This window comes from Hypomesus nipponensis, chromosome 18 (genome assembly GCF_054491055.1).
Source record: "Hypomesus nipponensis isolate SF chromosome 18, ASM5449105v1, whole genome shotgun sequence".
In the NCBI taxonomy this organism is placed as follows: domain Eukaryota; kingdom Metazoa; phylum Chordata; class Actinopteri; order Osmeriformes; family Osmeridae; genus Hypomesus; species Hypomesus nipponensis.
The window spans coordinates 6,230,740-6,255,869 of NC_140378.1; the positions used below are offsets into that span (position 1 = coordinate 6,230,740).

At 51.9% G+C, this 25,130-nt stretch overlaps 1 protein-coding gene across 3 annotated transcripts; it reads left to right on the forward strand.

Moving 5' to 3' along the window:
* Positions 1-365: 365 nt before the first annotated feature.
* itpr3 (inositol 1,4,5-trisphosphate receptor, type 3) lies at positions 366-25,050 on the forward strand. Of its 3 annotated transcripts, none has more exons than XM_084679740.1 (58): positions 366-806; positions 3,750-3,820; positions 4,675-4,796; positions 4,997-5,083; positions 5,874-6,032; positions 6,162-6,260; positions 6,457-6,540; positions 6,662-6,808; positions 6,907-7,002; positions 7,116-7,160; positions 7,270-7,412; positions 7,678-7,777; positions 7,875-8,035; positions 8,204-8,345; positions 8,599-8,760; positions 8,918-9,090; positions 9,632-9,751; positions 9,839-10,030; positions 11,335-11,586; positions 11,707-11,851; positions 11,956-12,103; positions 12,760-12,953; positions 13,040-13,160; positions 13,241-13,295; positions 13,376-13,541; positions 13,739-13,891; positions 14,025-14,090; positions 14,408-14,527; positions 14,648-14,770; positions 14,910-15,110; positions 15,456-15,707; positions 15,808-15,933; positions 16,220-16,345; positions 16,442-16,562; positions 16,771-16,952; positions 17,624-17,772; positions 17,866-17,974; positions 18,100-18,193; positions 18,283-18,458; positions 18,605-18,764; positions 18,874-19,046; positions 19,163-19,363; positions 19,512-19,622; positions 19,814-19,909; positions 20,094-20,195; positions 20,295-20,381; positions 20,625-20,735; positions 20,910-21,102; positions 21,214-21,333; positions 21,518-21,690; positions 21,815-21,979; positions 22,414-22,603; positions 22,732-22,818; positions 22,965-23,083; positions 23,240-23,405; positions 23,493-23,653; positions 23,855-24,016; positions 24,226-25,050. In XM_084679740.1, exons 1-58 carry the CDS (start codon positions 715-717, stop codon positions 24,340-24,342), a joined length of 7,968 nt encoding a protein of 2,655 aa, XP_084535866.1. In that variant the 5' UTR covers positions 366-714; the 3' UTR covers positions 24,343-25,050. The 3 variants fall into 3 exon arrangements, with proteins under 3 accessions (XP_084535866.1, XP_084535867.1, XP_084535868.1); XM_084679741.1 differs by having other exon boundaries at positions 22,968-23,083; XM_084679742.1 differs by having other exon boundaries at positions 13,739-13,885.
* Positions 25,051-25,130: the final 80 nt, after the last annotated feature.

The window sequence follows — 25,130 nt, forward strand, 5'->3', positions numbered from 1 at the left end:
AACACAAACAAATAGTAAAGGATCCACACAATTGACTAAACTATTGAATAATTCCAGTCTCTGCCCTTCTCTCTATTTCTTGCTCACACACACAACCTTTACAAAGTTATACATACATATACAAAAGTGCAGATATTTCATACAGACTGTGTATGAAATGTGAAAAGGTAAATTAAAGGTCAGTGTAAAGTGAAATAAGTTGTTTCGGTTGCTAACTAGTGAGAGTCTGTCTACTCTACAGTGAATAACTTCTAAGAACTTCTACTTTATTTCCGAGGGAGGGGGCATGTCGATAAGGGGTTTGTGAATGCTATCAGGCCAGTATACTTGTGCTCCGTCTCAGGAGTTGTCAACTGTACTTCCTGGTTCCACTGCCGTCTTCAGGTGCCAACTATGTCAACATGAATACTACGTTGACAGAGAGGCACTTTCTCTACCTTACTCTGTCTCATTCGACCGACGCACAGCTCATTCTGCACTTAATTTAGGAATATTTAATGTAAAGCTACAACACAGTTCAAATGTATCATTTGTTCATACGCACACCAAATCTTGTTTTCGAATGAGGTTAGTGGCTCCGTAGCGCACGTTCTCCTGGCCAGGAAGAGCAGCGCACGGAGCTCCAAGGAGTTCGGCTCTCAGTGAAGAGGAAGGGACACTTCGGGAGAAAGTTAGTTTTTTCAGTTGCTTTTGGAAACAGGAAAGGCACCGAAGATGTCAGATTCTATGTCCAGCTTTCTGCACATCGGGGATATAGTTTCCCTGTATGCCGAGGGCTCTGTCAACGGCTTCATCAGTACTCTGGGGTAAGTTCATAATTGGGGTTCGTTTAACGGGTTTGCAGCATCTGACCAGTTTGTCAGCACCGGTCAGGACTCGTCCCGCCCGTCTTTCTAGCTGGGTTTTCTGTCTACCACCATAACAACTTATATGATATTTGCCAGAGCTGTGCTTTCTTGGTTAGCGTAACGGTTGTGTTGTATGGCTCTTCTGTGCAAACAGACAATAAACACGTACTGATTACTTGGGACCATAAATGAGAGTTCCTACTTGCAGCTACCATTAGAGCAATATTGCAATCCCTGCAATGACTTCGCATCAGGAGACAGAGATGTGAAAGGACACCATTACTGGAGAGGTTGTGCTGTTATTCTTCATATACTCTACAGTTGGCCATACTTGACACACTATCAAGCTCTGTCTGTCTCTCTTTTTTGCTCTTTTTTTCACACATACAGTACACATACCCATCCTCGTTCCTGTGATAGTGGTGGTTGTGTGTGTGAGTGTGTGTGTGTGCAAGTGTGTGTGTGTGTGTTTGTGCACTGTATGCAAGGAAGTGGAGCCATGGTGGTGTGTGTAGATTTCCAGTGGAGGGCTGGTGCTGCTGTCACTCTGTTCTCGCTGCTTCCTGTGGTCTACCCTACTGCATAGCTCTGGCCTCAACAATATTGTGTGCATGTGTCTGTGTGGTATTATTGTGTTGGTGGGCACATTGTGTTGGTCCTTACTGGACTAGGGCCGATTAAGTTCCGATTGACAGTTGTCGTAGTCTGATAGGGACCTGCGCCTCACCTCAGCTGGCCTTGTATGGACCACATGTCTGTCCTGGTGTAGACGGGTGCCTCTACCACAGCACACATCCAGAGAAGTGTCTCTAGTCCTGGGCCATTCTGGCAGAAGGAGTCCTGCTCCTCTGGGGCTGCGGCAGGCTCTGGAACAAGGCCTCCAAGAGCAGGGCCCTGGAATCACAGCCAGAGTGGCTCGGTGGACTCTTTTCCATGCAGGCAAATCCTAGTATGCTGCACACAGCTTTCCAGGTATGACTGTCTAACTACGCAGTCCTGCCTGCCTGCCTGCCTGCCTGCCTGCCTGCCTGCCTGCCTGCCTGCCTGCCTGCCTGCCTGCCTGCCTGCCTGCCTGCCTGCCTGTCTGCCTGTCTGCCTGTCTGCCTGTCTGCCTGTCTGCCTGTCTGTCTGTCTGTCTGTCTGTCTGCCTGCAGGAGAGAGATGTCCAACAATAAAGGGACACAGGGAGGTCTTGTAAAATTACACGTTTCTCAAACTAGACACAGTTTTGACAGTACCTGCTTGTGGGCGTGTGTGTGTGGGGGTGGGGGGTGTTGATGGTATGTGTATGTACTGTAGGTTTGTGTGTTAAGATGTACCAATCCGAAAGCTGTCCCAGATCTATGCAGAGTCACATACCTGGCCGACTCTGACAAAAGCCCCTGATTGGCTGTTTTTGTTTCCTCCGAGAGCCCAGATTCTACTTAAGAGGTCTAACACAAGATGACCAATCACAGAGCAACCAGCCCCCCTAAACCCCTACCTTCTCACCCCCCCTCCCCCAGGCAGAAAGGTGTTTTATTCAGCCCACCTGGGGCATGACTCACATGCAGGAATGCGCTACATGTTCACCTTGCTGGTGTCACTAAACTATCCAGAACACTCACCCTCCTCAACACTCACCTTCCTGAACACTTAACGCATTGTACGGCCGCTCCTAGTCTAAGTCTCCTTGGGCCCATGTTACATCCAGCCCCTCCTTTTCCAGTCACTCCTTGACCAAACCCTCCTGCCCTGCCAATATGCTGTTACCATGGGGAGCTGTAGAACTAGTAGATGGAACTAAGACAAGCCAAGCTTACTTCCTCGTTGCGGTCAGGCCCTCTCTATTTCTCTTTTTCTTTCAGACAGGTCGATGATGGCACACTCATCATGGACACGCTGCGAAAAAAGACACTGTTGTCCTGCAGGGTTTCACAACATGAAAGGATCTCTGTAGTGGGTGAATTCATTTGATGGTCCTTGAGCGGCTCAGTAGGAAATCTGTTGTTACGAGTGTGTGTGTGTGTCTGTGTCCATGTGTGTGTGTGTCCATGTGTGTGTGTGTGTGTCTGTGTCCATGTGTGTGTGTCCATGTGTGTGTGTGTCTGTGTCCATGTGTGTGTGTGTCTGTGCTCGTGTCTGGACCCATCCATGCTATCTGATGCAAATAGTAAACAAATCAAAGACCAGGTGCTCATGTGTTGTGCTTGGCTGCTGTAAGCCTGCCCAGATCCCTCCCCACCCTCTAGTTAGCCTGGAGATAGGGCGGGGTATTAGGTGACAATAAAGGGGGGCGGGGGTCCCTGTCATTCAATGAGGATATAGGAGGCAGCAGACACTAACCAGAGGAGCACTGACTTATGGTGTGGCAGGACTGTGGAAGACAGGCAGCCGTTGAAGAGGGAGGATTAGTCGAGCCTTTCAGACAGCCTACTGGTGGATCTTCCACAGAGAGACCGGGACACGCTCTGACTAGCAGACCTGTCGCTAGGCAGGTTGCGCTCCGTCATCCAGACAAATATGGAGCCATAAATACATTAGAAAGGCATGCGTTTGTGTCATATATATCTCTTTATTATACATTGTCAAAGAACAGCAGTAACCCACTCAGCACACTCTATGCTCACTCTGTACAGTACTCTGCATACAGTTTCAACACTGGCCCTTGAGTGAGTCACTGATCCCTACATTGCCTAGGCTACCCTGCACCATGACGGATCCTGCTCTCCTGACAGTCCGTTGTGGAGTCGTCTGTGTGTCTATGATGGACATGATGTCGACAGCAAAATAACCCAATTTCGAATGCAAAATGGGCAAATGTATTTGATGTAGTGTTATATTGTATTTATTGTGAACCTGTTGAGTGTCGAGGCGCTGTCGAGGCGGTGCCAGTGATCTTCTTTACGTGTTTCTCCTCAGGCTGGTGGACGACCGATGTGTGGTGGAGCCTGCAGCTGGGGACCTGGACAACCCTCCCAAGAAGTTCAGAGGTGTGTGTGTGTGTGTGTGTGTGTGTGTGTCTGTGTGTGTGTCCTCAGTAGCAGGTCATATGGAGATGGAGGATGGGAGCTGTCAGACCCCTGGGAGACAGCCAGTGGAAAATCAGCTGGTGGAGCCAGGTCTCCTTGGTGCCTGGGCATCTGACATCTATATATGTCACACACACACACACACACACACACACACACACACACACACACACACACACACACAGGCACGCACTGCTGGAGTGACACACTTATACAACATCTGGTATTTCAGATCAGAGGATCTTAAATAAATATAAATGTCATAAATATCCCATGGAACTAGCTAATGAGTGAAGTTTGAAGTTTTCCACCAAAGGTTAAGGCCCCTGGACACACACTTCTCACTAACTGTGTCAAGTGTATTAAACCTGTCAGGATGTCACCCCTGATGGTCCATCTTGTTCCCACGATTCATAAAACTACAGCATGTATGTTGCTGTGCCTCGCAGCTTGTACTGTAAGTTCCTCATTCGTGTGTTAAGTGATATCAAGATCACGCAGGTCCAGGTTATGTGTGTGTGCCATGTCTGCATTTCTGTTGTTCTCCGGACTGAATGATTTGATTATTTCCCAGTAACCACACAATGGACAGTTTTAATCAAGAGCTTCATGCTTCCCTATTGTCATGTCTGTCCCTGTTGACATCCCTTTTGAGACATACTATATATGGAAATTATGTTTGCCCTTCATGTCAAACAGACACACGTACACCAACAAACACCCCCACCTCCCACCCCAAGTCAATATTGACGAGAGACTCTCAACTACCTGTGAAGGTCCATTGCGGACTCACACCCTCTTCTGTCTCCCTCCAGATTGTCTGTTCAAGGTGTGCCCTATGAACCGCTACTCTGCCCAGAAGCAGTTCTGGAAGGCCAAGCAGGCCAAACATGAGAAGGACAAGATAGCTGATGTGGTGTTGCTACAGAAACTCCAGGTACCCTTGGGTTCACTATCACTGTCAATTAGGATTGGTTCCATCTATTTGAATAAAGGTTATAAAGTGACAGTGCTAGTTTGACAAAGCAACCGCAGTTTCCATCATATTAATGTACTGAAATTAAGATGGAAACTTAATTACAGTGTGACAAGTGAAGGTATTTATGTTTGTGTGTGTGTGTGTGTGTGTGCGTGCAGCATGCCTCTAACCTGGAGCAGAAGCAGAACGAGACTGAGAATAAGAAGGTCCATGGAGACGTTGTCAAGTACGGCATGGTCATGCAGGTCTGCTCACCCAACCACCTCCACTACAGATACGCACTCACCTAACCACCTCCACTACAGATACACACTCACCCAACCACCTCCACTACAGATACACACTCACCCCAACACCTCCAGATACACACTCACCCAACCACCTCCACTACAGATACACACTCACCCAACCACCTCCACTACAGATACACACTCACCCAACCACCTCCAGATACACACTCACCCAACCACCTCCACTACAGATACACACTCACCCAACCACCTCCAGATACACACTCACCCAACCACCTCCACTACAGATACACACTCACCCTAACCACCTCCACTACAGATACACACTCACCCTAACCACCTCCACTACAGATACACACTCACCCCAACACCTCCAGATACACACTCACCCAAACACATGTTTAGTCTGATGTGGAAATAATAATTCCCCCGATCACACATGTACACACACAATCTAATGAGCTTTACCTGGTGTCAATATTGACCGTGCAGGGCTGTTATCTGGAGTCAAATACTCCCCAGGCTGGTGCTGGGCTCTGGGAGATTCTCTAGGTGGGGCTTCTCTCCCTGGGAACTGGCTGACTCATACAATACACACATCCCCCTGACTCTGTCCAGTATGTATGTGTGTGTGTGTGTGTGTGTGTGTGTGTGTGTGTGTGTCGTGAGTGAGCCAGTGTGGTGAGTGTGACTCTTCATTGATCTATCCATGTGTAACTCAGTGTGTGAATGGGAACATGGCTGTGTGTGACTGTGTGCGCGTGTGTGTTGTGCGTCCTGCCAGTTGCTGCACATGAAGAGTAACAAGTACCTGACGGTGAACAAGCGGCTGCCGGCGCTGCTGGAGAAGAACGCCATGCGGGTCACACTGGACGGCACGGGGAACGAGGGCTCCTGGGTCTTCATCCAGCCCTTCTGGAAGCTCCGCGCCAACGGAGACAATGTAACACACACACACTGCAGACTCACATGTGCACTAACACACATGGACAATAACACACACACACAAACAGTTCTCCACATTTCCCATGTTTTGGAGCCATCCCCAACACGGTCCCTGTCCCTGCTGCAGGTGGTGGTGGGGGACAAGGTGGTGCTGAACCCTGTCAACGCAGGCCAGCCTCTCCACGCCAGCAGCTACGAGCTGACAGACCACCCTGGCTGCAAGGAGGTGAGGGAGGCAGCACACACACACAACACACGCTCTGCTGCAGAGATTCTTGTCCTCGCTATACATCTCTGTCACCAGTCTGGATGTCTTGCTGCTTGTCGTTCTCTCTCTCTCTCCGGGTCTGACCTGTCTGTCTCTCTCTCTCTCTCTCTCTCTCTCTCTCTCTCTCTCTCTCTCTCTCTCTTTCTGTCTCCAGGTCAACTCTGTCAATGGAAACACCAGTTGGAAGATCAACCTGTTCATGATGTTCAGTGACCACAAAGATGAACTTCTAAAGGGAGTGAGTCTGCACTGTTATTTATCCACACACCCACCACCACCATCGTCACCATCACTACCATCTTCATGATCATCCCCACCATCATCCCCAGTTCTTCTGACTGTGTGTGTGTGTGTTCCAGGGGGATGTGGTGAGGCTGTTCCATGCAGAGCAGGAGAAGTTCCTGACGTGTGACGAGTATAAGACCAAGCTGCATGTGTTCCTGCGCACCACGCTGCGCCAGTCCGCCACCTCCGCCACCAGCTCCAACGCTCTCTGGGAGATCGAGGTCAGTGACACACGCGTGCTTCCTAACACGCCCTAGCACAAGAATTGTGGGATGGACTGTCACAAACAGCTTTTCTGACTCTGTGATTGGTTCCTCAGGTTGTTCATCATGACCCCTGTCGAGGAGGGGCGGGACATTGGAATAGTCTGTACCGTTTCAAACACATGGCCACCGGACATTACCTAGCTGCTGAGGTAACAATGCTGACCTCCTGACTGCTTTTGAATTAGTCAATCAATTAGTTCATTAATCAATCAATCAATAACTGTGAGGACAGTGGGTTGATGTGTTGTACTGATGTGTGCAGGAGAACCCAGGCTATAAAGGAGACGAACCTGAGATCCCTGCAACTGTGAGTCGACACACAACCAGGCTGACTGCCTCTGATTCAGCACACTGGACAGTTGGTGTTGCTAATATTGTGTGTGTGTGTGTATGTTCGATCCCTGACCCCCATTCAGATTGACAGTAGCCGTGCCAACAAGCGCAGTCTGGGGGAGAGGATCAAGTACAAGTTGGTTGCCGTGCCTCACGGGAGCGACATTGCCTCTCTGTTTGAGCTGGACCCCACCACCCTGCAGAAGACTGACTCCTCCGTACCACGGTACCACCCTCCACACCAACACAATGCTGTGTAGAGAGCATACAACTCCTGTCTTTTGATTTCAAGTTGTCTCTACCTGTCTGTCTGTTAACATGTCTGCCTGTCTTTGCTTTTGTTTTTGTGTCTGTCTGTGTGTCTGTCTGTCTGTCTGTCTGTCTGTCTGTGTGTGTCTGTGTGTGTGTGTGTGTGTGTGTGTGTGTGTGTGTCTGTCTGTCTGTCTGTCTGTCTGTCTGTCTGTCTGTGTGTGTCTGTGTGTGTGTGTCAGTAACTCGTACGTGCGTCTGAGACACCTCTGCACCAACACCTGGATCCAGAGCACCAACGTTCCCATTGACATAGATGAAGAGAGACCCATACGACTCATGGTACTGTCCTCTACACTCTACTGACACACTGCCAGCGTCAGTCTGTCAGCAGCTTGGTCACAGCTGTACTGTGTGTGTGTGTGTGTGTGTGTCCCAGCTGGGCACCTGCCCCACCAAAGAGGACAAGGAGGCGTTTGCCATCGTGTCTGTGCCCGTCATGGAGATCCGAGACCTGGACTTTGCCAACGACGCCAGCTTCATGCTGGGCACCGTGGTCGACCGCTTCAACGAGGGCTTCATCAGCCAGAACGACCGCCGGTATGGGGTCAGGGGTTCATCTGAGGGGCCACGGTTAGGGTTAAAGGGTCAGGGTCAACAACCACGATAGTAGAGATCTGTTGACCTTTAAAACCCTGCTCGGTCTTTGGTGTGCTCCAGGTGTGACCGAAGTGTGTGCGATTATGTGTGTGTGTGTACGACCGCCAGGTTTGCCATCAAGCTGCTGGAAGACCTGGTGTTCTTCGTGGTGGACCAGACCAGCAGTGGGCAGCCCGTCCTTGAAGTGGTGATGACCAAAGCCAACAGAGAGAGACAGAAACTCATGAGGGAACAGAACATCCTCAAACAGGTCGGAACCACAAGCACTGACACATTTTACATTGACATGTATTCATTTAGCAGACGCAAGAAGCACACATTGTGTACAACCAAAAAACAAGTGCCAAAGGGAAGAACCATAAGAGCATGTAGTTAAGCGAGTTACAATTAAACAACATGAATCTCTAAGTGCAAGTGTACACAACATCTACTCCCGGCTCATTCACTCTAGCACATCCTCTAGAACATCCTGTGGGATAGCGCGTCTCTGTGTTTGTCCGCAGGTGTTTGGAATCATCAAGGCTCCGTTCAACGATAAAGGGGGGGAGGGCCCTCTGCTGCGACTGGAGGAGCTGAGTGACCAGAAGAACGCCCCCTACCAGTACATGTTCCGTCTGTGCTACCGGGTCCTCCGACACTCCCAGGAGGACTACCGCAAAAACCAGGTGACCCAGTCGTGACATCATCAAACAGCGCCACAGCAGCACTCGGTGCTGCCCCTGGAAGTCATAACTCCTGGAGAATGTGTTGCCTGGCAGACAAACGATCCCTTCCCTCTCCATCCTTTCCCTGTGTCCCCTTTGCGCCCCCCTCCACCTCCAGGAGCACATAGCCAAGCAGTTTGGGGTGATGCAGAGCCAGATTGGGTATGACATCCTGGCCGAGGACACCATCACTGCTCTCCTGCACAACAACCGCAAGCTGCTGGAGAAGCACATCACCAAGACTGAGGTGGAGACCTTCGTCAGCCTGGTCCGCAAGAACAGGGAGCCCAGGTAGGCAGGGAGGGAGGGAGGCTGGGAGGGAGGGAGGCTGGCAGGGAGGGAGGCTGGGAGGGAGGGAGGCTGGGAGGAAGGGAGGCTGGGAGGGAGGCTGGGAGGGAGGGAGGCTGGAAGGAAGGGAGGCTGGGAGGGAGGCTGGGAGGGAGGCTGGGAGGGAGGCTGGCAGGGAGGGAGGCTGGGAGGGAGGGAGGCTGGGAGGAAGGGAGGCTGGGAGGGAGGGAGGCTGGCAGGGAGGGAGGGAGGCTGGCAGGGAGGGAGGGAGGCTGGGAGGGAGGGAGGCTGGGAGGAAGGGAGGCTGGGAGGAAGGGAGGCTGGCAGGGAGGGAGGCTGGCAGGGAGGGAGAGCCCTTACGAGGCTAGGTGGTGAGAGCGAGAAAATGAGAGAGAAGCCAGTGACAGCTTCTTTCCCAGAACTTGCTCCTGTTTATTGTCCTGTTTTACGACTGGTGGGTTCATCTGAACAGCTTTGTGTGTTTGTGTGTGTTTGTGTGGTTTTGTGTGTGTTTGTGTGTGTTTGTGTGTGTGCTGCCGTGCAGGTTCCTGGACTACCTGTCAGACCTGTGCGTGTCCAACAACGTGGCCATCCCAGTCACTCAGGAGCTGATCTGTAAGTGTGTGTTGGACCCCCGGAACCAGGACATCCTCATTAAGACTGAGTGAGTAGTGCTGCCTGTCCACACACACACACACTCACACACACACATATAAGTCCTTCCAACCCGTGTGTGTGTGTGTGTGTGCAGGCGGCGTGTCCCTAAGGACCTGCCTCATGGTGGAGGAGAGTACCTAGCGCTGGATGAGTTCTCGGAGGACGACGAGGTGTGGCTGGTGTGGACGGACAAGACCAACGAGCGTCAGGAGAAGAGCATCAGACAGCTGGCACAGGAGGCGCGCCAGGGCAACGCCCACGACGAGAACGTCCTCACCTACTATAGGTGGGCACACACTTATCGTCATTCTTGTCTTATCGTGAGTGTATGTTTAAGTGTGTGTACACCCACCTGACTTTATTACACACACATAACCTTACCTATGTGTGTGTGTGTGTCTATATCGTAGGGATGTGCATCTCCATCACTGATGACGATGCGATACACATCTCGATGCACTGCCAACGATCTGATACATTAAAGCAACTACTAATGTGATACGATACGATTCACCCCTATTGCGATGCAGTGCGATGCAAAACAATATGATGCTATGCAATTTAATATGGTACATAATGATTTATTCTTTGTCAGACAGAAAATCATAAATTAACTAAAAAAGTGAACGTTTTACTTCACAGATTAAACAAAGTCTCTGACAAAAGATCAAATAAAATCAGGCCTGGACCTTCCCTTAAACCAGTCCTTCTTTCCTGTTGTATGAGTTCTCTAAATGTGAGTTCTCTAAACTATTACTGGCACAAGCTGCTGTAAACACTGTCATAACACCTCACACACAAAATTGAACTCATACGTCCTATTTAAGGTTTTTCTCATTGACTCAGCTACTGTATCTCTCGTCTTACTTTGTCGTACACAACAGGGATTGGTTTCTCGGAGAATAGCTTCCTATTCTTGCTAGGGGTACCAGTGGAGCTAGCCACTGACTGTAGCCATAGCTGAATCCAAGGGGGAGGCAGACGTCTCCACACAAATACCATGTAGCCTCTTCAGGTGACTACCTACATTAGCCGTGTGGCCTGTGTACTTTATAGCAGCACGACACATCTTGCCAATTGCATGGGTCTTGTCAAATTTCCCATCTTTCTTGGAAAATCCGAAGTGTTGCCAAACCTTGGATTTATTGAAATTCCTAGAAACATGTAACTCTTCCTCCAACATAATAACACATGCCCGAACACGCCTCCAACTGGTGGGAAACTTGGCCGAGAGACTTGACGAGAATCGGCCACTGACAGCAGTGGAGATGAGAGTGCGCTTAAGAAACACTTAAAGAGGAGGAATCTATCTACATATAAAATTATTGGTCACATTTCTAAATACTAAAGGTGTTCGAATACACACGATTCTATATAAATACATCGGATTATACCGATGCAAAGATGTTAGAAACGATGCATCGCGATTCCTCCCACATTGTATCCGGTGCACACTTGTTTGATACGGGCCATCGCATCGTGAGCTTTTATGCCGATGCACCAATGCGAACCGGTGAATCTTCCCATCCCTACTATATATACCGTATATTTATACGTGTCTGTGTGTGGTGTGTGTGTGTGTGTGTACAGGTACCAGTTGAAGCTCTATGCCAGGATGTGTCTGGACCGCCAGTACCTGGCCATTGATGAGATCTCCAAGCAGCTAGACGTGGAGCTCATCTTCCTGTGCATGATGGACGAGACGCTGCCCTTTGACCTCCGCGCCTCCTTCTGCCGCCTCATGCTGCACGCGCACGTGGACCGCGACCCCCAGGAGCTCGTCACCCCAGTCAAGTTCGCCCGCCTCTGGGCCGAGATCCCCACCTCCATCACCATCAAAGAGTACGACCGCTGAATACCCCACGCCGCTGACTGATGACCACAACAGTAGAGAATGCCAGAGCGAGTTCTTCCATGAATAGGGGTTTGTTATCCGACTGAATGCTCTGTCTGTCTTCTCAGTTATGACTCGAACATGGACGACTCTCGGGACAACAAGAAGAACAAGTTTGCCAACACCATGGTCTTCATGGAGGAGTACCTCAACAACGTCCTCAACGACGAGCTGCCCTTCCACGACCAGGAGAAGAACAAGCTCACCTTCGAGGTGCACGCACACACACAGAAACCCTAGCGTGCACCCACACACTGACACACGCACACACACGGGTAAGGTTCCCAGACTGACTGACACGCTGTCGCCCCCTGCAGGTGGTGAGTCTGGCCAGACACCTCATCTATTTTGGCTTCTACAGCTTCTTTGAGCTGCTGCGCCTCACCAGGACCCTGCTGGGCATCATCGACTGTGTCCCCAGCCCCGGACTCACCGGGGGAGCCATGTTCCAAGACGAGGCTGGAGGTGAGGCTGTCGAGACAGACAGACTGAAGGGCAGGCAGACAGACAGACAGACAGACAGACAGACAGACAGACAGATAGATAGATAGATAGATAGACAGGCAGACAGACAGACAGACAGACAGACAGACAGACAGACAGACAGACAGGCAGACAGACTGAAGGGCAGGCAGGCAGGCAGACAGACAGACTGAAGGGCAGGCAGACAGACAGACAGACAGACAGACAGACAGACAGACAGGCAGGCAGACAGGCAGACAGGCAGACAGGCAGACAGACAGACTGAAGGGCAGGCAGACAGACAGACAGACAGACAGACTGAAGGGCAGGCAGACAGACAGACAGACAGACAGACAGACAGACAGGCAGACAGGCAGGCAGGCAGGCAGGCAGGCAGGCAGGCAGACAGACAGACTGAAGGGCAGGCAGACAGACAGACAGACAGACAGACAGACAGACAGACAGACTGAAGGGCAGGCAGACAGACAGACAGGCAGACAGGCTGGCAGACAGACAGGCAGGTGGCAGGCAGACAGGTCACACGCAGACAGACAGTCAGCCAAACAGGCATAAAGGCAGGCAAGCAGACGGATGGTTAGGCAGTCAGGCCGACAGAGAGCAAGTTCGAACCTTCATTCTTGCATCCATTTGTCGTCCAGTTAAGAACATGAAGCGCTCCATCCATGGCATGGGTCAGATCATGTCCACCATGGTCTTAAGCAGGAAGCAGTCCATGTTTGGAGTGGGCCAAGCCCTTGCGGGTCTGGAGGGGGGGTTGCGCACCAAGGACAGCATCGACAAGATGGATGTCACCGTCATGGACACCAAGCTCAAGATTCTCGAGATCCTGCAGGTATCGTCCAATCGGTTTGCGGCACAGACAAACCAGAGGACCCTTCGACTTCCATCCGTAATCTCCACCCTCCCTCCCCCCTCCAGTTCATCTTGAACGTCAGACTGGACTACCGCCTCTCCTTCCTTCTCTCCGTCTTCAAGAAGGAGTTTGTGGACGTGTACCCCATGTCCGACGCAGATGCCACCACTGCCATGGAGCAAGCAGGTAGTCCACACACACACACTCAAATGGAGGGGTGCTGTGGGTGGTCCTAAATGACATCACATCTTTTTGTCCTTTCGCAGCCTCCATCAACCTCCAGCAGATCGGGGAGCAAGCGGAGGCCATGTTTGGTGTAGGGTAGGTTCACGCTCTCCGCCCCACATCTTCCACACGTTCCCCGGGGCCTCCTGGTCACCGTGTGGCCCTCTGTGTGTCAGGAAGGGCAACAGCATCCTGGAGGTGGACGACGAGGGCGGCAGGATGTTCCTGAGGGTGTTGATCCACCTGACCATGCACGACTACCCTCCCCTGGTGTCTGGAGCGCTGCAGCTGCTCTTCAAACACTTCAGCCAGAGGCAGGAGGTCCTACACACCTTCAAACAGGTAGGTCGCAACACACACACACACACACACACACACAAGGAGACAAGAGAAAATGTCCATCAGTAATTCTGTCTTTCTCTCATGATTTTGATGTCAGACTATACTGTCTCTTAAAAAAATGACAGAGGCAGAAATGTCACCCAAAAATACATCTGGAAAAAACTCAACACATTCCCCTCGACTCGCCCGGCTAACAGGTGCAGCTGCTGATCTCGGCCCAGGACGTGGACAGCTACAAGCTGATCAAGAGCAACCTGGACCTCCTGAGGACCATGGTGGAGAAGTCTGAGCTGTGGGTGGAGAAGAAGAACAGCTCGGGGGGAGGGGACGGCAAGAAGGACAAGGTAGAGGTGAGACAGGTGGAGCCCTAGACAGACGGCTAGACAGGCGGGCAGACAGAAAGGCAGGCAGAGAGACAGACAGGCAGGCAGACAGGTGTCCCTGCATCCCCCAAGATGCTGACTGATGTCTCTCTTTCCCCAGACGGCGTCAGATGACTCGACCCCCAAGAAGGATAAGAGTAACGAGAACTACCAGAAGGTCAAAGAGGTCAGCTTGCTTTCTCTCTCCTCTCCCTCACTCTCTCTGATCCTCTCTCTCTCTTTCTCCCTCACTATCTCTCTGATCCTCTCTCTCTTTCTCTCTCTCTCACTCTCTCTCATTCCTCTGTACTCCAGCCGCCTCATCCATCACTCTCTCACTCTTTCTCTCTCTCTCTATCCTTTCGCTGTATCATAATAATAATAAATGATGCTGTCCCACATATGCAAGGCTGATGAGTCATAGTCGTAGAAGTATGGCGTCTAAGTAAGTGTGTTTGGCCTTGCATACTCATACACTCTGTGGGGATGTCATGTTCCTGTCAGATCCTGGAACGCCTCAATAAGATGTGTAGTTCTGGGGTGTGGAAAAAGCAGCAGAGGCTGCTGAAGAACATGGGGGCTCACAAGGTCATGCTGGACCTGCTGCAGGTCTCCTACGATAAGGTGAGCGCAACACACACACACACACACACACACACACACACACACACAACCACGTGCATCACATGCATGGACACTGGTGAGGGAAGGTAACCCCTCCTCTCTCTCTGTGTACGTCTGCAGAACGACAGCAAGATGCTGGAAATCATCAAGTACACCCACCTGTTCCTGCAGAAGTTCTGCAAGGGGAACCAGGAGAACCAGGCGCTGCTCCACAAGAACCTCAACCTCTTCCTCAACCCAGGGGTCAGCCTCCTCTGTCCCTCTACCCTCTCTCTCCTCAGAAACCCTCTCCGCCTCTCTCTCTCTCCCTTTCTCCTTTCTCTCTCCCTCCCTTTCTCCTTTCTCTCCACCCGTCTCTAACTCCCAGTCTTCCTCTCACCAGCTCCTAGAGGCGGAGACGGTCCAGCAGATCTTCGAGAACAACTACCAGCTGTGCACGGAGATCAGCGAGGTGGTGCTGCAGCACTTCATCCACTGCCTGGCCTCACACGGCCGCCACGTGCAGTACCTCAACTTCCTGCACACCATCATCAAGGCCGAGGGCAAGTACGTCAAGAAGTGTCAGGACATGATCATGACTGAGGTGAGAGAATCGGCACACGCACACACACACACACAGACACACACCTGCACACACAGACGTAAACACACACCTACACACACACCTGCACACACAGACGTAAACACACACCTACACACACACACACACCTGCACACACACAGACACACACACACATACCTGCACACACACACACCTGCACACCCACACACACACAGACACACACACACACCTGCACACAGACACACACACATGCACACAGACACACAACTGCACACACAGACACACAAAGACACACCTGCACACACACACACCCACACCCACCTCTCCGTCTCCCTGTTACTAACCACGGGCCACGTCTGCCTCCAGTTGACCAACGCAGGGGAGGACGTGGTGGTGTTCTACAATGACAAGGCGTCATTTGCCACCATGTTGGATCTGATGGCCGAGGCCAGGGAGGGCGTGGGGGAGAGCAGCCCTCTGAGGTACCACATCTCCCTGGTGGAGCTGCTGGCTGCCTGCGCCGAGGGCAAGAACGTCTACACAGAGATCAAGTGCACCTCTCTGCTGCCCCTAGAGGACGTGGTTAGGGTGGTCACCCATGAGGACTGCATCACAGAGGCAAGCACCGAGGAGAAGGAGGAGCCTTTTGACTCATCTTAATCCTTCATTCACTTGATTTGTGATGCTGATATTTCGTCTCCTCCTACTGGTCCCCCAGGTGAAGGTGGCTTATGTGAACTTTGTGAACCACTGCTATGTCGACACTGAGGTGGAGATGAAGGAGATCTACACCAGCAACCACATCTGGAATCTGTTTGAGGACTTCACTGTGGACATGGCCCGGGTAGGTCTGGTACTGTGGACATGACCAGGTTGGGTCTGTTCATAGTTCCACCCCCTCATTCCTCTCTCCCATCTCTGTCCTTCCCCCTTCCCCTTGTCCTCTGTCCTCTCTCCTTTCCCCCTCCCCTTGTCCTCTCTCCTCCCCCCTCCCCTTGTCCTCTCTCCTCCCCCCTCCCCCCTCCCCCCTCCCCTTGTCCTCTCTCCTTCCCCCCTCCCCTTGTCCTCTCTCCTCCCCCCTCCCCCCTCCCCTTGTCCTCTCTCCTTCCCCCTCCCCTTGTCCTCTCCAGGTGTGTAACAAGCGTGAGAAGCGTCTGACGGACCCCATCCTGGAGAAGTACATCATCAACGTGGTCTTCGACACCATCAACGCCTTCTTCAGCTCGCCCTTCTCTGAGAACAGCACCTCGCTCCAGGTATGGGGGGGGGGAGGCGAGGGGACACGGAACAAACGTGAAGCGAGTCGTCCATCCAGCTAGGCTGACCTGTCCTCCCTCCCTCCCTGTCCCCAGACCCACCACACCATCGTCACCCAGCTGCTCCAGTCCAGCATGCGCCTGCTGGACTGTCCCTGGCTGCAGCAGCAGCACCGCGGCCTGGTGGAGGCCTGCATACGCACCCTGCACCTGACAGGTCTGAGGTCCCTCAGCCAAGTCACACTGCAGCCAGACGCGACTGCAGCTGCATCACACTGCAGCCAGACGCGACTGCAGCTGCATCACACTGCAGCCAGACACGACTACAGCTGCATCACATCCTTCTGTAGCTACATCATACAGCAGTAACAGAGTACATTCTACTGTAACCACATCATCCTGTGTGTGTGTGTGTGTGTGTGTAGCTAAGAGCCGTTCCATCTCTCGGCCCCTGGACCTGGAGGCCCAGATCAGCAGCATGTTGAGCCTCAGTGCTCTGAACTCCATGTCCCGCTCCAACCCCAACTACAAGAGCTCCTCCCGCTCCTCCCGCCCTGCCGCGCCCAACAACCCCTGGGACTACAAGAACATCATCGAAAAACTACAGGTGGGGGGGGGGGGTCACATCTGGTCAATTACTGTTGGTTGTATACAGTGGCGTAGGCAGAAATTGTATTTTGGGCGGGCCAGTGCAAAAGTGAGTGGGCCTGTAGTTTTTGTGGTGATGTTAATACATTGGCCAAAAAGCAGCTAGCAATGTTAGCTGGCTAAAGGCCGCTCAGAGAGTCTTCCTGTCGGAACCCCTAGCAACCATAGCAACCAATTATGTTCCGGAGGCTTCTTACAACGTGCTTCAACAGTTCCATTTTATTCGGAAAACAAATTAAACACACACACCATCACACATCAACAGTAAATCAGGTTTATATTAATATATTTTCTTAAATACATTTGAATACTAAAAATGTATTTTGATCAAACTTGCCTGGGCGGGCCAGTGAGTAATGTGGGCGGGTCAGTGCCGCCCTGGCCCATTACTGGCTATGCGCCTGGTTGTATATTCCTCAGGCCATCGTTAGGAAAACATGTTCTCAATGGATTCTTCCTTAAAGAAATAAAGGTTAAATAAATAAATATAATTTACTGTTTTATATTTATTTACTCCTGTCATCCTCTTGATCTCTCCCACTGTGGTTGTTGCTGTAGCGTTGCTGTAGCGTTGCTGTAGTGTTGCTGTAGCATTGTTGTAACGTTGTCCTGGTGTGTTGGCGTGTCCAGGACATCATCAACACCCTGGAGGAGCGTCTGAAGCCCCTGGTGGATGCGGAGCTGTCGGTGCTGGTGGACGTGCTGCACCAACCAGAGCTGCTGTTCCTGGAGGGGACAGACGCCCGGCAGCGCTGCGAATCAGGAGGCTTCATCTCCAAGTAGGACAGAGAGGGTCGGGGGGGGATCCAGGAACATACCAGATGGAATTCACTAAAAGTTTACATTTCTGTGACCCGTGTGTGTTTTGTCAGGTTGATCCAGCACACCAAGGCTCTAATGAGCTCAGAGGAGAAGCTGTGTATCAAGGTCCTCAGGACTCTCCAGGAGATGCTGATCAGAACCCTGGACTTTGATGAGAAGGTGAGGACCAGATATGGCTGGCTAGCTGGCTGGCTGGCTGGCTGGTTGGCTGGCTGGCTGCCAGGCTGGATTTCTGCCTAGGTGGCTGGCTGGTGTGTTAACTGTGCATGTGCCTCTCCTCTCAGGGTATAGCACTGAGGAGAGTGTTGCTTCAGAACTATCTGTTCCCCAACAAGAAGAACAGCCCCAAGACCGACCTGGCAGAGCTAGGGGCTGTAGGTACGTACTGCAGGCCCCCGAGTACTAAACATGGCCTTATCACACAAACGTGCCCGGTGTTTACTGTGTGTGTTTGTGTGTGTGTGTAGGGTGGGAGCAGGAGAGGGACTGGGCTGCCGTCGCTGCTGTGCAGTGTCGTCTGGACAGAGAAGGAGGGACCAAGCTGTTCACTGACCTGGTGATGAGCACCAAGAACGACAAGATCTTCCAGGAGAGCATCCAGCTAGCCATCTGTCTCCTGGAGGGAGGAAACACTGAAATACAGGTACATAACACACACACACACACACACATTGACACAGAGTGACACGCTCTCCCTAAACACACACACACAGTACCCACTGGTCATGTGTGTTAGGGCTGAGAGGAGGGGTGTGTGTCAGGGGGTAAGCAGTGATCTGTCTCCTCCAGAACTCCTTCTACAAGCTGATGATGGGCGACAACAAGTCCGAGAAGTTCTTCAAGGTTCTAAACGAGCGCATGAAGGAGGCCCAGCAGGACATCAAGGCCACCGTGTCGGTCAACGTGGGGGAGATGAGCAACAAGGCCAACGAGGGGGGCGCTGAGACAGGTGAGGAGGCCGGGGCCATTACATCAACGAGAGCAGGTTAGTGGGGATTGGGCCCATGGGTCAGAGAGATGATACATGTTCACAAGCTTGTGGTTGGTTCTCTGAGCAGGGGGCTTACCTATCCTGAGCGCCGGGCCCTCCATCGCCCCAGTGGTGGTCCCCGCCCTGGCCGCCCCGGAGCAGAGGGAGCCTGAGACAGAGATGGGCCCGGCTGTGTTGATCATGAAGCCCATCCTCCGCTTCCTACAGCTGCTCTGTGAGAATCACAACCAGGACCTGCAGGTACGCACACAAACACACCGCTGTGAAGGAGAAAAGGACCTCCAGACTTCCTTAACAGGTCCACTCCCGCTTTGCTGCCATTTCCTTTGGTCGTTAATTCCCTCTCTCCTGTCCAGAACTTCCTGCGCTGCCAGAACAACAAGAACAACTACAACCTGGTGTGTGAGACGCTGCAGTTCCTGGATATCATGTGTGGCAGCACCACGGGGGGGCTGGGCCTGCTGGGGCTCTACATCAACGAGGGCAATGTGGACCTCATCACCCAGACCCTGGAGACGCTCACAGAGTACTGCCAGGGGCCCTGCCAGGAGAACCAGGTCAGATAGACGATCACAGAGTAGTTCCCAGTTCTCATGTTGAGGGAAGATGGATGAATCCAGTCACAGTTCTAGTGTGTTGAAGCCTGACTGTCTGTGGAGGTCTGTGCAAAATCCATTCAGGTCTCTGTTGGTATCTGTGTTTCAGACTTGCATTGTGACCCACGAGTCCAACGGTATTGACATCATCACCGCTCTGATCCTGAATGACATCAGCCCTCTGTGTCGGTACCAGATGGAGATGGTGCTGCAGCTCAAGGTTCCTTCTCATGTTCCCTATGTTCTCTATGTACACCACACTATGATACGTTTTAGAAGTGGTGGTCTACCATACACACTTAGTGCTCCTACAGCCCCGGGCTTAGCTCTCCTCCCGCATACTGTACTTCCATCACGTGACTGCACGACTGCTTTAAAACGTATCCACGTCTTTTTGCCATCGGTTTCCAGGACAACGCCTCCAAGCTGCTGTTGGCTTTGATGGAGAGTCGCCACGACAGCGAGAACGCAGAGAGGATCCTGGTTAATCTCCGACCCCGGGAGCTGGTCAGCCACAATGCCTCCCTTCATCAAAAACACTCCCCTTCTTCCATCAATCCGTCCCCCTCTCCCACTCTCCCCGTCTATCCTCCATCTGTTTGTCAGATTTCAACTCCAAACAAGTCTGAAACGACCGTTATAGGCATTCTGAGTGCAGGGTGTAAGCGGTGTTGTTGATGGTGATGTGCAGGTGGAGGTGATAAAGAAGGCGTACCAGCAGGAGAGTGAGTGTGAGGGCGGCGAAGTGTCTCCGCGGGAGGTGGGACACAACATCTACATCCTGGGTCTTCAGGTAACGCCCTGCCTGGTCTCCCTGGTCTCCCTGGAATGCCATGATCGTCTATCTGAGACGTGTTTACACTGTTTGTTTGTGCGTGTTTGCCTGTCTCAGCTTGCCAGACACAACAAGAATCTACTGAACTTGCTGAAGCCTCCTAAGAGAACCAAGGAAGAGGGAGAAGATGGGATCTCCTCTATGGTCAGTGTCTGTCTAGCTACATTTCTATCCATATGTCTCTTTCTCATATCTCACTCTCTCTCTATGTCTCTCTATCCCTCTATCTATGTATATCTCTTTATCCACCTTCTATCTCTATCCCTGTGCGTGCCTCTATATTTGTCTACTTTTTATCTACTATGTGTGTACGGTGTGTTCTTCTGATGTGAGAAGCTTTGTGTTGTGTTGTGTTGCTAGAATGTTCTAACGTGGCTCCTCCCACAGCTCAACCTGAACAACCGCCCGCTGTCTCAGATGCTGAAGTCGACGGCTCCGGCTGAGAGCGAGGAGCAGGACCCTCTGGAGTTCTACGAGCAGCACACGTCTCAGATCGAGGTCCCTCGCCGCACAACCACGCCTCCACAGCCCTGCTGCAGTAGCCCAGCCATCGTATCACACTGGTGATCCTAAACACCTGTTTGGCTTCCACCGTCTCCCTCCTCCTCTCTCTCTCTCTCTGTGTGTCTTTCTCTCTCCGTGTCTCTCTCTCTCTGTCTGTCTCCATGCCAGATTGTGCGTGACGACCGCAGCATGGAGCAGATCGTGTTCCCGATTCATCCCATCTGCGAGTTCCTGACGGAGGAGTCCAAGTTCCGGGTGTTCAACACCACGGAGCAGGACGAGCAGGGCAGCAAGGTCACTCACTTCTTCCAGCAGGCCTCCTTCCTGCACAACGAGATGGAGTGGCAGAAGAAGCTTCGCAGTAAGGCGGGGCCGGACCTGGGGGGGGTGTCTGTGTACCGTGTGTGGGGAATATACAGGGTCTACAGTGTGTGTGTGTGTGTGTGTGTGTGTGTGTGTGTGTGTGTGACAGGCATGCCGGTGCTGTACTGGTTCTCCAGGAGGATGACTCTGTGGGGCTCCATCTCCTTCAACCTGGCCGTCTTCATCAACCTCATCATCGCCTTCTTCTACCCCTACGACTCTGGGCAAGGTAGGGGCGAGGGAGTGTGTGTTTGTGTTTGTTTTACCGTGTGTGTGTGTGGGTGTGGGCCTGCTAAGAAGGAGACAGACGACAAGTCAGATCAGCCGTGTGACGTCCCACCACTGTGATGTCACCGTGTCGCCCTCCTCTTCTCACCTCTCCTCTCCTCACCTCTCCTCTCCTCTCTTCTCAGGAGCGATAGATGACTCCATGCTGTCTATGCTGTTCTGGGGCTTTGCTGGCCTGTCCATCATGGGTCTGTTCTCGCAGCGCTACGGCCTGCGGCCCCTGTCCGTAGCCCTCATCATCAGGTCCATCTACTACTTTGGCATCGGCCCCACCCTCATCGTACTGGGCACGCTCAATGTAAGGCTCCATGGATCAAGTGGACAGCATTCAGAACCAGACGAGAATACCTCTCTTTCTAATACCTTTCATTGTGTGTGTGTGTGTGTGCATGTGTGTGACTTGCCTCTGTTTGTCTCTGTAGCTCATCAATAAAATAGTGTTTGTGGTGAGCTTTGTTGGCAACAACGGCACGTTTATTATGGGGTACCGTGCTATGGTAATGGACGTGGAGTTCCTGTATCACCTGGCCTACGTCCTGACCAGCACTTTGGGACTGTGTGTCCACGAGCTCTTCTACAGCATCCTGGTACACACACCACACACACACTCACACACACCATCACACACCACCACACACACACCACCACACCATCACACACCACCACACACACACACCATCACACTCACACACACACACCATCACACTCACACTCACACTACCACACCACACCACACCACACACACCACACACACCATCACACTCACATACACACACCATCACACTCAGACACCGAACACACACACACACCATCACACACACACACACACACACCACACACACACACCATTACACACACACACCACCACACACACACACACCATCACACACACACACCACCACACACACACACACACACCATCACACTCACACATGCCATAACATGCACACACACTATTTTTTAAGTGCTACACATTTATTTAGTTGCTGTGTGTGTGTATATTTGTGTGTGTGTGTGGTAGTTGTTTGACCTGATCTACCGGGAGGAGACTCTGTTCAACGTGATTAAGAGCGTGACCCGTAACGGGCGCTCCATCCTGCTGACAGCCCTGCTGGCCCTCATCCTGGTCTACCTCTTCTCCATCGTGGGCTTCCTCTGCCTCAAGAACGACTTCATCATGGAGGTCGACCCCCTCCTGCAGCTGGCAGCAGGTAGCGACCCCGCGGAGAAGAAGCTTTACAGGGCTTTATACCAGAGTGAACCGGAGGGGACCCAAATGAATGACGTGTGGGGGAATAGGGACTGTGATGTGTGTTGTTTGACTGCCTCTCGTGTGTAGATCCTGGCCAATCAGAGGCGTCCAAGGACTTCCTGTCGTCGTGCACGGCAGACGGAGTCAGTTGCACCTCGGAGGATGTAGCTGAAGGTGAGAGGAAGGGACAGGAGAGCTGGCAGTGAACCTCAGCCAGGATGGTTTCTCCTGGCTGAGCGTCTGGTAAAGTACTGCAGGGAGAGGTTTCCAGTGTGTGTGTGTGTGTGTGTGTGTGTGTGTCTGATTGTGGTTCCTTGCAGAAGAGCCCACTTCAGAGCGAGCGTGCGACACTCTGCTGATGTGCATCGTTACCGTGATGAACCACGGCCTCCGCAACGGGGGAGGGGTGGGGGACGTCCTGCGGAAGCCCTCCAAGAACGTGCGTACACACACACACACACACACGTACACACCCTAATATAGACCACATTCATAAACTGAAGACTAACCAATCAGAAAGCCAACCTTACAAAGGACTGACCAGTCCTACACTGGGCCTATATTTTAAAATGGTTCAATTCCCTTTCCTGAACAGGAGCCTTTGTTTGCTGCCCGTGTGATCTACGACCTGCTGTTCTATTTCATTGTCATCATCATTGTCCTCAACCTCATTTTTGGTGTCATTATCGATACTTTTGCGGATCTGAGGAGTGAGAAACAGAAGAAGGAAGAGATCCTCAAAACCACCTGCTTCATCTGCGGTGAGTGCTGGAAGTGTGTGTGTGTGTGCGCGCGCTTGTGTATGTGTGTGTGCGAGGGTGTTCTGATGCCCTGCACCCCTCCTCCAGGTCTGGAGAGGGACAAGTTTGACAACAAAACTGTGTCGTTTGAGGAGCACATCAAACTGGAGCACAACATCTGGAACTACCTGTACTTCATCGTCCTGGTCAGGGAGAAGAACAAGACCGACTACACCGGGCCTGAGAGCTACGTGGCCCTCATGATCAAGGTGAGTTAGGCAGGGCAGGACGCTGGATAGAGGCATAGTGGCACCAGTACTGGTCCATCATGATCGTGGTATCCATGTTGGAAGTTCTTGAACCCGCTCTGAACTTGTAGACAGAACGAACTGGAGTTAGCCGTGGTCTGAGGAGAACTCATGATGGTTCCATAAGTTGCTACAGAGTGTTCCCTGTTCTCCTGTTCTCAGAGTAAGAACCTGGACTGGTTCCCTCGGATGCAGGCCATGTCTCTGGTGGTGACGGACCAGGATGGGGAGCAGAACGAGATGAGGAACCTGCAGGACAGACTGACGTCCACCATGAGGGTGGTCCTGCAGCTTACCGGACAGCTCACAGAGCTCAAGGAACAGGTCAGACTCACTTCCTGGTCGCCCTACTGCACACCGACCTCACCTACCTCTGTTTGAAGGGGCACTGAGGGTTACCGTATTACACGATAAGATTATAATCCCTACAGTAGGCCAGCCACTATAAAGGGATTATCTATCCAAGCTCAGCAAATAGATACATAGTCTTCCTGATATGGTCATGTGACAGTTGGACTTTGTGTTTCCTGCAGATGACGGAGCAGAGGAAGAGGAGGCAGAGGTTGGGCTTCGTAGACGTCCAATCAGGAGGCGGCCCCAACATGACTCCCAGTGCTGCGGGGGGGAACCATCAGATGTACAAACCATGACCAACGTCAAAACACCCTCCTCCGCACTTCTCCAATGACATCCTGCCTCATTTACAAAGAATGACCTCATTTCTTGTCCCTACATTTACAGACCATGACATCACATCGTGTGTCCGCATCTACAACCATTTGTAGAGGCTGAGACCCTGAGCCCTCTGCTAGCATTTAGCTCACGTTGCCTCCCTAGCCTCTCCTTGGTAGTGGTGTTCCCGTGCTTTTACAGGAGTCGGACCAGCAGCCCATCAGACGGCCCTCAGGCCTCCAGTCAGAGCGTCTGCTAGCAGAGAGGACACGAGACAGCAAGCTGTGTTCCAGTAGCAGTCTGCCAGTAGTGAGGTTGCTGCTCTGCTGCCAGCAGCCAGTCCAGCCAGTGGTCAACCCCCTCATGCAGTAGAAGAACCTTGTGTATGTGATCATGTGATCATGCCTTCATGTCCCCAGAGCCATCTCTGGGACCCTGTCCTCTCAGCAGACTGGTTCTGGGAGGTAGAGGACAGCACGTGTACTGCGCTGTACAATAGTGATATTTATACATAGTGATCATCTCTCGTTACTGCTGTAGGTGTGTGTTCACCAGGTGTGTGTGTTGACTCCAGAGCAGGCTTAGATAATACCGCATGCCATGTTCATAGATGTGGTCAGATGCTCTGGAGACTGACTTGTACAAACAGAACACACTTGCTGAAATAAACATGCTAAATAAACAGACCTGCTGTTTCACTTTGGTATTTTCCATGTGTGCATGAGCAGACCAGAGTGCATTACAGTAAGGTAGTCTGAACACGTTA